The sequence below is a fragment of the Lolium rigidum genome, chromosome 7 (assembly GCF_022539505.1).
Source record: "Lolium rigidum isolate FL_2022 chromosome 7, APGP_CSIRO_Lrig_0.1, whole genome shotgun sequence".
NCBI lineage: Eukaryota > Viridiplantae > Streptophyta > Magnoliopsida > Poales > Poaceae > Lolium > Lolium rigidum.
Window position 1 is genome coordinate 148900670 of NC_061514.1, and position 11672 is coordinate 148912341.

At 47.5% G+C, this 11672-nt stretch overlaps 1 protein-coding gene and 1 long non-coding RNA gene across 2 annotated transcripts; one reads left to right on the forward strand and one right to left on the reverse strand.

Annotated features, from left to right (window-relative positions):
- The first annotated feature begins 1191 nt into the window (after positions 1 to 1191).
- Positions 1192 to 2120, forward strand: LOC124670516. The gene is made up of 3 exons (XR_006992543.1): positions 1192 to 1652; positions 1813 to 1906; positions 1995 to 2120. It is a non-coding gene; the product is annotated as an uncharacterized LOC124670516 (long non-coding RNA).
- Positions 2121 to 4788: 2668 nt separating this feature from the next.
- LOC124678650 lies at positions 4789 to 6417 on the reverse strand. Its single transcript, XM_047214512.1, has one exon. The coding sequence runs from the start codon at positions 6129 to 6131 to the stop codon at positions 5085 to 5087; it is 1047 nt and encodes a 348-aa protein (XP_047070468.1). The 5' UTR covers positions 6132 to 6417; the 3' UTR covers positions 4789 to 5084.
- Positions 6418 to 11672: the final 5255 nt, after the last annotated feature.

The following is an 11672-nucleotide window of genomic DNA, read 5'->3' on the forward strand; positions in this document are numbered from 1 at the left end:
GAGAATCCGCCGTGAAGAGGTCAGGCCATGCCGGCCATAGTTAGCCCTCGGAATGATCCCATGGAGTTTAGATGATCAGTTCTAACTAATGGAGCCAAGCTCAAAGCAAACACTTATAGCAATCCCGAGAAATATCCTATGCGAATGCATACAAAAAGTATGGCTCGATTGCACAACTGCAAGAGAATTTGAACTCAATCCTTAATGATCCAACAAAGTCGAGAAAACATGTAAAAACATCATACAATAGTACATTCGTGCAAAAGGTAGTACCAAATCAATGGGTTGGTTGATCTGCGGAATGGTAAGTCAATCCATCCACTAAAAGTTCTTAACCATAACAACATCCTTCATTTGTGCTGCAAAGCTGGACATAACATGGAACATGCCAATGCAGGGGTCACACCTGATGAAAATTACTCCCTCCGTTACATAATTCTTGTCATATTTTAGATCAAATTAAATCATGACAAGAATTATGGAACGGAGGGGGTAGTTAATAACTGAGAGGGAAGATCAGGATGCTCCCACATCGCAATACAGTAGGGTGCGTCAAACTTTCAAAAGGGCATTTTCTAAGGATGTGATGCACATGTCCGAAACGGAGCTGCCAAGTTGACCATAGGCCATATATATAGAACAGATTCTACACTAAGTGCATAAACTGATGTAGGAGATGTCACTGCAGTTAACGGTGTACAATAAATGATCCAGAATGTTGTCTGAAATAGAGGGGTAGGAGGCCAAACGGGGGAGATGAGAACAAAAAAAAAGAGGTACCCAAGACATAGGAAATACAAGATATGTAAATTATGGATTTGGTGTCCTGAGCACACTTTATTTTTTCCACCCAATCAACTCAAACATCACCCTGCAGGCTTATGTGGAAACAACATTTCTTATGGACTCATTAGACTGTGTAACTTCCCGTATAAATGAGACCCACATACTGCTGCAACCTTCAGGATGCTATTTTGCTTCAGAAATCATGCTCATCCAAGTTGCTTATTTTCTGTTGTCAATAAGCTGGCACTCTGTGCATGCTAGCTAACATTGTTTTTTTCTTGTATATCATATCAGGAACTTTTCTGTACTTCACAAGGAATATTTAATCATGGCATAGCATCGCGATCATCAAGCAATTCTAACTTGGCATGGTGCACTCCAAGGAACCCATAATCATCAGGCAATTCTAACATGAAGCCTTATCTCCAGCCAGCCTAAAACTTTGTTAATTTGATGGCTCACTTTCGTTGTTTCATGTAATTCCAAATGTTCATGTGCCAAAGAACATATAAATGAATTAACGAACACATTGTCGAGTACCCAACTCCAGAATATGATGCTTCACTTATAATTTGAATACACCACAAGATTTTTACTCTGTACATTCCTTTTAGGATTATTGTATTCCAGCCATCTGGTGTGTATATAGTGATAAAGATTGATAATATTGTTTTCTGCATTTCTGCATTGAAGGTTTATCTGTGGCTATCGTCTTAAACAAGCACCAGTGATATCAGTGAACCATGGTGCTTCTGCTAGGGAGTGATATGAGCTCATGCTTCCTTGCTGACTCTCTATTCATGTCGATTTGATGTCAGGTGCAGGTCATCATATGCTCACAATCAGAAGACTGGATAGCAGCGAAGGTGAACTTCTCTTCATGTTTTTATTTGATACATAACAGTGTAAAAGCTTTCTTCAGTGATTCCAAATTGAATTCTTGTTTGTACCCTTGTACCTCCTCTGGAATCATTGTCTTGTTCGGTACGTGATTAACATTTTATTGTCCTCTTGAATGTGTTGTAGCTCTCAGACGTTCATCCATCTTGCTACCCTCTATTCAGTATGGCATGGTTACCCAGCAGTAATGGAAGATTAACGTACGTGCCTTGGACCACAAGTAAGCTGCTTGCATAACCAATCACTCATCTCCTGATTCGAGTTACAGGTACTGCCTCATCACTTTGGTCCATGTGATGCTTCAACAGATAAGCTGGCGTCTGAAGATGATGTATTCTGCAACCTGTTGTCCTCTTCGCATGGACTTGGCACACTCCTGTCTCTCGGGCATCTTAGCATGAAAAGCTTTCTTATGCCTTCCATGGATAATTGGACATCGGATGCTGCAAGGTATCCTTGAATCCTTGATGTACCTGAATTACTGCTTTATTATGTGCATGCTTTTGCTGTTGCAGTTTAAGAGTCAGCGGGGCTGCATTTGCACCCATCTGTGAATGGTGAGCTAAACCATCTATAATCAAATTGCATAGTTTTCTAATTGGGTACTCTTGTGTTAGATTGCTGACTAGGTTACTAGTTCTCAGTAACCTAACATGCTGACCTAACAGGCAGGTAAGGTTGCATTGCCAAGCAGGTTTGCCTAAAGTTTTCGCATGGTGGCAAAGCCATATCATGATCAAGAAAGAGGTGATCAAGAGAGACTAGCTGCTTTGGGGACTACAGACCAGGTTACCTTACAGGCCTTAACTTGGAGTTTCTATTTATTATTCATAGAATTGACTAAACATGTTAAAAATTTCATACTTTGTGCAACTAGTGCATAAACCTTATGGACATGTTTGAGCAGAGAATTATCATAATTACAATTTGATAAACTATTCTAATATTCTTAGAATAGGAAAGCCGTGATTAAGACACTAAGCCTGAACTAGCTTTTATTTGTTTGGGTCTTTTATTGGAGAAATTATTTAAGTCCGCAAGGAAAAAATAATGTATGACAGTTTTAAGCGTGGCAGCCTTCTTTTGCTCGCATATTTTTTTATACTGATAAATCAACAATGACCTGAAGCTTCTAACACGTGGTACAACGCACGGAGACCCATTTGGAATAAGAGTTGATCAGTCAGACAGAAGTTCTACTCTTACAAAATGACCCATCAACATCTGCGGCGGCTATGGATTTGTGTGATTTTCTAAGATTAGTATGTTATCACTCACACCTGTTACTGTCATTTTCCATGCCTGTTTCAGACAAGCATTTGGGATCATCACTGAACAACTCTGCTCCGATATGATGCGACCCCATGCTGCCATTTTGCTGTCTGACAAATTGGCATTACCCTCCTTGATTTTATTTGATGCGTTACCTTCATTGGTTCCAAATTCAATTCTAGTTTGTACCCTCGTACCTCCTTTCGAATCATTGTCTTGTTCATCAATCGATTCACATGTCTTTCTGCCGTCCTGGATGTGTTTTAGCTCTGTTCGTTAACCAATCGTGCTCTCCTCTATTCAGGAAGGCATGGTTGCTCAGCAGTAATGGAAGATGAAGACTGCTGTACGTACGTATCCTGGACCACATGTCCACATGTAATCTGCTTGCATACCCACTCATCTCCTGCTTGGAGCTACAGGTACTTCTACTGCATCCATCATGGCTTCTGTTTTGTTCATGTGATATCGGTGCGTGAGCTGACGTCTGAAGATGATGTATTGTGCAACCTACTGTTGTCATAGGCGTGAATCATCCGCCAGCTTTCAAAAGAAAATCACACCAGCTTCGCCATGGAAAACTGGGCATTGGATGCTGCTCTATGTACCGGACTTGCAGCTTGATTGTGTGCATGCGTTTTCTATTGCAGTTGCAACATAAGAGTTAACCAAAAAAACAAAAAAGAAAACCACCAAAATCTGCATCTGCATAATAGCATTCATCTCTCATGAATGGTGTTACAGACCGTCCACAATCAAAACTAGGAGACCTTCCTGAATGCGTTACTCCTGTGTTACTTTGCATCCCATAAATGGCCGATTAGTTTGGGTAGGTCTCACTAGCCTAACATGTTGACCTTGCAGGCAGGTAACATAGCGTTGTTAGGCAGGTTTGCATAAATTTCTTCTTGCTATGCTGAAGGCGGCTAGTAATAAGGTCAATAAATTAGCAAAGCTATCATGATCAAGGCAGAGGCTTTTTTTGCGGGGATGTTTCATTACATTATTAGTGCAAAACAATGCGTGATTCAAATTTTGTGTCCACCCTACCTACATTTTCTTCTGAATCCCACAGCGTTAAACCCAGTTCATACCGATGCTGGACCATTTTTCATTTGCTCCGGATCTATTTTCCACGGGGACCGCTCTGATTCTGCAGACTGGCCTTTACCGTGCACATTTCTTTTGTACTATTACGCGGTTTAATGCAGAGGGACCATTTTGCAACAAGAGTTGATCCGTCAACTTAAGCTGTGTTCTTAAGAAACAAGCAATCAACACGCTGTAAAAAATAAGAGCAATCAACATCTGCGATGGCTATGGTTGTGTGCGTGGTTACTCGAGAGAATGACAACGATTGTGCCGCATTATTGAGAAAAGGTGTGTTTTGATCGTTATCGCCACCCGACTTGACAAATATAGAATGAAATGTTTAACTTACCTTGTTCATTACTCTTACATCAGTAGTTTGGCACCCTGAATATTGTGGTTGCTTAGAGGTGCCCATCCCCTAAACACACGGGCAAATTGATCAAGAGAAGTTTGTCCTCAGAAGACACAGAATGATTGGTCGTTCCAAAATCTCTGGAGTGCAGAGGACAAATCTAGTGGTACGGTAGCATGCTCTGAAGGGCATCTATAGCCAATTGGCTCATTTCGTCGCTACCGTACTAGCCATCCGAGCTGAGCTCTCAGGTGTTGTGTTCTTGAGCTAGTTCAGTTTGCCAGTGTTGAATGAAACTACCCCCACTATCTTTTCTCCAGACAAGTTACTACCATGCTGCCATTCATCAAAGTATTTACCAGAGTGCAATGAGAAGGAACAGGCAGTTCCAATAGAAAGTTGCAACCTTTGTTTGTATTTCTGAAACCCAGAACACATTCAGTCAGGCACTAAATCAGCACGGTGACAAATCCCAGCAAGCGAAAAAAACGAAAAACAACTCGACCTGTATGTCAGTTAACCTCCCCTCCTGTTACCTACCATTCACAGCTTCACACTCCGGTGAAGCATCTCAGAATTTCACAACCAGCGTCAATCAGTACACTGATCCTAGAATTCCAAGCACGCAAAGCAAAAAGAAGAAGAAGAAGAAAAATGGCTGTCTGCGGAATGTACATACAGATCAAGTGATCTTGGATGAGCTCCTGAAACCTTGAATCAGCAGGCAGAAGCCCTGCCCCGACGGCGGCGCTCCCGCTGCCTCCTTATTCTGTTGTTGCTTGGCGCGCGCCGGCGCCGGCGACATAGGCTTCTCGTTTTCTTGCTCGCCGCTGGTGATGGCGGCACCGTCGTCCGTCCAGAGCTTAGTCTCGGACGCGCCCCTGGCGTGGAAGGTGAAGACGGCGCTGGAGGAGGCGGCGGAGGGGTCGATCGGCTGGAAGAGCCAGCCGTGGAGGTCCCAGGTGATGTCGACGGGCGCGCCGCCGTCGAGGAAGAGCGTGTGGCTGCCGCGGAAGTTCCACCGCAGGCGGCGCAGCTGCACCACCTTCCGGCCGTCCACGGCCACCCAGGCCTCCGCGTCGCCGTCGAGGCCGACGCCGATCTCGTGCTCGGCGCCGGAGTCGAGGAAGCGCGCCCTGGTGGACCAGCGCCCGCACCCGACGAACCGCTCCCGGCGGCGCGCCATCCGGGACGCGGCGACGGGTATCCCGCCGTGGAGCCGCTCGACGTAGCCCCGGCTCATGTCGCCGAGCAGGAGCACGAACTCGGCGTCGGCGACGACGGCCACGTAGTACCCGGAGGCGGGCTCGGGCCCGCCGTCGTAGCGCGCGGAGGCGTAGTCCCAGAAGACGCCCACCACGCAGCTGCCGGCCGTGAAGGTGCCGCTCCCCTTCCGCCGGTGCAGGTGGCGCGGCGCGGCGGCGGCGGAGGCGGAGTGGTGGCGGGCGGTGGCGTCGTGGACGGCGACGGAGAGCGCGGGCCCGTCGGGGGAGCGCGACCAGGTGACGTCCACGAGCAGGTCCTTGCCGGACGCGGAGAGGCGGGAGCGGTACACGGTGGTCACCCCGCTCATCGCCGCCGTGGCGCTCGCTCCGGCGGAGGCACCGTCCGCTGGCCTCCCCGCCGTCGCCGCGGCCACCGCGGCGGCATTGGCGGCGGCGGAGCCGGAGCAGGCGACGTCGGAGATCCGCACGGCGTGCTCGCTGAAGCAGGACACGAGGTCCTTCATGCCCGCTGGTGGCTGGACGTGCAGCAGGCACGCCGCGAGCACGAGGAAATAATCCCTTTGGGCTTTGGCCGAGTGCCCACTAGGCTAGCGGGCGTGTCGGGATGGCATTTTGCAGATGGCGACGGGCAATTGGTATTGGAAGGAGGGGAATGAAGCAAGGCAAACGATACGGGGAGAAAAGGTATCGCTTGATTGGGAAGGCTGACAGGCAATAGCCCGCTGCCCGCAAGCTAGGTATAAAATCTTTCTCCTGTTCCTTCCCCTCCCATCTTCTTTCTTTCCATCATTCTCGACTATATATGCTTCTACCACTCCCTCGCCTGGCCTGCTTAAATTCCTTCTCATCACTAGGAGCTACTATAGGTGGTAGTGGAGGCGTGGAGCACATATTCCACCAAAGCTAAATTCAATCATGTTGGCGTCATGTTCTCCTGAGAGAATTTTCTTCCTAGGCTTCCCATGGTGATGGGAAAATATGTTTTTTTTACAAATATACCCCTATGTGCTTCGTTATTGTTAGAAATGCCTCATTTAAAATACAATTACTAAATATACCATGGCCAAAAGGCGGGGAAACGACATGTGCCACCTGTCGCCAACATGGCATGTGTCGGGTGGCTGAGCTGGCACATATCACATTTTGCTAATCCAGTCGGTGAAAAGTGGCATTCCACATTTTCGGTTGGCGAAGAGACGCGTATTGGCTCGCCGGCTTTCCGCGAGGGTACATTCGATCCGATTTGAGGGGCCTTTGTTTGAAAATTGCGATATATGGAGGGTATATTTGTAGAAAAAATAGGCCTAGGCAGACCTAAGTGAAATTGCTAAATATACCCTTGCAAAATGGTGGGGAAGCAACACGTGGCACTTGCCGCCAAGATGGCATGTGTCGTGTGGCTCATCTGGCATAAGATCACATTTTGCTAATCCAATTCACGGAAAGTGAAATTCTGCATTTCCAGTTGGCGAAGAGACACATATCGGCTCGCCAGCTTGCCATGAGGTTAGGTCCTCTCTCGATGGAGGGGTTTTTGTTTGACAATTGCGATATGTGGAGGGGTATATCTGTAAAAAAAGACCTAGCAGACCTAAGCGAAACGCACGGATGAATACCGAAACGTACACTGAGGTAGCGGTCAGGTAGGGAGAGAAAACGCATCTGTTTCTTTTACTGCTTTCCTAAATGCGCACTGAAACTTCCCAAACGAAACGGTCGGGCAGCTGTAGCAGCCAAAGGAAGCGAGTATACGGAGTAGAGTACTAGAGTGAATCGGGCCACGTTCGTTCATGCTCCACGAACGTACGTACGGATCAGATCAGGCAGGGAAATATCGTGTCGGGGCAGCGCTGTACCATGCTGATTAGTGATTAGACAGACAGCAACACGTGTGAGACTCTCCCCTCGGCGCAGCCAGCCGGTGATCAGATCAGGCGGGGAAATATCGTGTCGCAGGCCTGACGTGGCCACGTACTGCAAATTGCAGCAGCTAATATGGTATGTAGGCCCTAATGGTGTGGGTATACTATGATATTGTGGCGTACGTGCACGCGTTATCGGAGTAGTGCCATCATCTTGGATTCTCCGGTCGTGTCGAGACCGTAGACTCCGTGGAACCTGTTGTTGCGTAGTGGAATACAAGAAGAAATCATTGTGAATTTTCATGTTCCACACACGACCGGCCGCGAAGGTCTGCGTTCAGCAACAGCAATAACAAAACGGTCCCAACCGAGACCATTTCCACGTACTCCCTTCCCTCCATTGAGTAAAGTCTGAAATAAACCTTAAATTCATAGTGGGTGTCGGCATTGAACCATGAACTCTGAATCCCGTGAATCAGCACCCCAAACTCCTCGTTCCCGGCCACTAGTCCACAGGCGCTCGCTTCCACCGGGATTTGCTGACATGGCAAGGTCAACGCTGGTATAATTGACTTGACAAATCCGAGCAGAGAATCTGCCCTTCCTCTCCGTCGGCTGAGGACTTTCACCAGCACAAAATAGGCACCTAAGATTGAGGCGCTGTAATCATTTGACACCTTCCAGAGCTCGTGGCCGCCGTCACCGCGTTCGTCAAGTTGTTCAGCACCGATGGCGTTCGAAGCAAAGTCTCCCGGCGCAAGTCAATCAGCAACTTCGGGTGCTCCGACCGCCGACGAGGTGCACACCGCCAACACACTCCCGGTCGAGTGGCTCGCGTCGCCGCCATTGGCCGCCGACAGACAATCCCTCGCCGGCGGAGGCCAAGGGACGTGCATCTCTCGCTCCCACGCTCGTGCGGGCCTAGCTCGCCGAAATACTTATCACCGAGCAAAGATAAGAAGCTAACTAGTACTAGTTGATTTACATACAGTATTTAATCAATCGATTCTTAGTGAGCAAATTGCACATACATCAAGAACATGTAAAAAAAGACTCGCGTCGAGAACAAGTACGACAAAATACTCGCACCAAGCAAGCCGGCGAGTTCGAGTACGTCCGCATCTCTACTCTAGATGGGAGACACCGCCGAAGCTGATCCGGCGTTCGGACGCGGGTGCCGTTGCGCGGGATGGGGAACGCCGTCTCCACTTTTGCTCGGATCGAAGCCTCGTCCCCGCTCCGTACGGGACGCCATGCCGCTGGTCGGAATAGGTGCGCCTGCCCTTGTGGGGTGAGCTATCGTGGAGAGAGACAGATGAGACATGGTAGAAGAATGGCGCACGATTAAGAGAGAGAGAATAGATCAAACAGTAAAGAAGATTAAGAAAGGAGGAGATGAAGAAGATAGACATGACATGCGGGACAGGGATTCCATCAATAGCCATCAGACCGCGGAGCAATCCCACCGTTTGGTAACTATCCAAATGCTACTTTAGACCGGGAAAGAGGAGTTTAGGGTGCTCATTTCCGGGATTCAGAGTTTAGGGTTTAATTCTGACACCATCTATGAGTTCAAGGTTTATTTCAGACTTTACTCTTCCAAAATATATAAGGGCAGCTCATCCTATTTCGGACACTAAACTTACACTAGAAAAAATAAATTACACAATGAGTGCGATTTACATGAGATCTCACTTGACACCTTAGGTACGTTTGGTTTGAGCAACGGGTAGAAATTCAGTTGTGCTGCTCTTTTTATCCGTTTGGGTCAAGGGTGGCCTGGCATATTTTTATCCGCACCGGCCTTCTGCCTCCTTCCATTTTCACCCGAAACGATTTTCATATAAATAGAGAACAATAATGTTGTGATCAAATTAATTTACATAGTGTACAATCAAATAAACAAGATAGTTCACAAGAATTGTAGTCCAGCAAATACACAACATATTTCAGAAAACAAATAAAATGAGATGAAATGGCAAATTGTTTCATATCAATGCCCATTGATGCCCAACCAAATTCGCTTAAAGTTGATCGTAACGGTCACGATCATGGATCCCATGATGCACATGGAGAAACTCCTCCTTGTTGGCTGAGGTTGCAACACAACTAATTCACCCTGAAATAGCCACCCTTGGTCAAGGAGGCCTTTATTATGCTTATTCTCAACGATCATGGTGTGCATGATCACACAAGTAGTGATCACCTCCCATATATTGCCCCGATTATATAAAAGGATAGTTTTTTCACTCAATGAATGCAACCTATGCTTTCAATCATCCGTGAAAACCTCCTTGCATCGTTGATCGACAATACACAGGCAGTGTTGGCAACATTTGGCTCTCTCAGGTAAATATAGCCAAACACTGCAATCACGACTTATAGAACTTGTACATTGAATCGAGGCATGTGGTCTCGTTCGTTCGCAAGTACTAGTTAATCAAATCAACTAGATCACCGGCAACTCCGTATGTAAGCATGCGGATACAGTTGTGGCGTAGAGAGTCGATTTGGGTGTCGAGTGGCTTGTGTGCCACCGCCAAGTGGGTCCTAGGAGGAGGAGAGGGGGTGAGGGCTTTGTCCGCGTCGAAGCTTTCGGCTGAGAATGGGTTCCATGGATGCGTCAATTCGTTTGTCTCGAGCAGATGGGCTGGTATTTCCATGTCCTTATGTCCACACATATCAAAACAAACATCCACCATCCGTTTACATCGAACCGTTTGAGATGTCCTAATTATCATAATGTTTTTCAGATATGTTTAAATATATTTAGATAAATTTGTGACACTAGTTTTAAAACGGAGGTAGTACCCCCTAGCTTCCTTCTTCAACCTCTCTTAGACGATATAACTTTGTAATCTCTGTTAATGTGTGGTAGCAAGTTTCTTACGCACTCTTTTTCTTACCAGGATACCGAAGGGGGCTGGAAGGTTTTTAATGAAGCGGCTTACTTTCTTGCTTGCTTAATATATTGTGTCTTTAGCTCAAAAGAAAAAACAAGTTCCGCTCCTTCAACCCAAAACGGAGGTAGTAGTACGTAGAAGTTCCAGGACAGTAACTGCAGTGACCAGCAAGCGGGGCCCCCCGGCGCAGGCGATGAAGCAGCCGCAGGGCCGTGGAGGCCCCCGGCGGCTGCCAAAACTCAGCAGCGCATCGGTCGCAGCCGGCGCGCGATGTCGCAGGTTTCATAGCCGAGACGAGTAGACGACCGAGACCTTTCCCCCGTTCCTCCTCCTCGGCTCGGCCCCGCATGTGCCTGAGCGGAATTTAAATCGGGAACTGTGCTTCTTCTGCGGCAGATCTCGGACCAGGAGAGAGACGCCGTCAATGGGTGAATAAATTTGGAGCGGCGACGTCGCTTCTGTTGCTTGCGGGGAACATACTACAGTTACAGGGATTTCTGCTCGGCCGATCCAAATCAATGGCGATCGATGCCTTCTGTGCGTTTCCTGTGCCGTTGCGGTCTGTTCTTCGCGGCGTGGAAGTCAGTCAGTTCGGCGGTCCGGCCCCGGCAGCGTCACGGCCGAAACACGGCCACCGAATGCCTTTTTTTTTTCTTTTGCCTTTGCGAATTCAGCGCCGCCCGCGACACAAACAAAACCATGTGACCGGCCGGCCGGCAGCCAGGCAGGCTCCGTCTCGTCTGCCCAGCTCAGCTGGGGCGTTGGGACACGCGACTAGAGTGTCAAGGTGGGATCCCGGTGGGATGTCATTTTGTACTACGTAGTTCAAATTTTGATGTCAAAATTTGTACTAAAAAAGTCAAATTATACTACAAGTGGAACAAAAGTGGGATCCCACTTGACACCCTTACACGCGACACTCATGTGCACTCGTATGCTTACAATTTTCTTTTCTTCGAGATTAGCTTAGCGAGATCCACATCTGTGTTAGCATTCTCGTCCGTACTGCTGCAAAAGAAGAGCAAATTAACCAAGCTGTATCGGCAAAAGTACATTATGTTCTTGCATATTCCCTGATTTCGTCGATCCATGATCTGATCTGCAACAGTCATTGGGTGATCAAAACTTTCTACGCGTAAGCAGCTGCATGTTCCCGTTTATAATATAGTTGACTGGATCAAATACTAGGCATGTCCAATTTACCATGAGCTGCATCTATCTATCCTGTTTTTCATGGCAGAGGTATGTGTAACCTTGGGGGGCGGGGGCCAATGCCCCC

What these genes read in the sequence shown, in the direction of transcription:
- LOC124678650 (XM_047214512.1), bottom strand. Translation starts at nt 6,131, where the DNA reads ATGAAGGACCTCGTGTCCTGCTTCAGCGAGCACGCCGTGCGGATCTCC.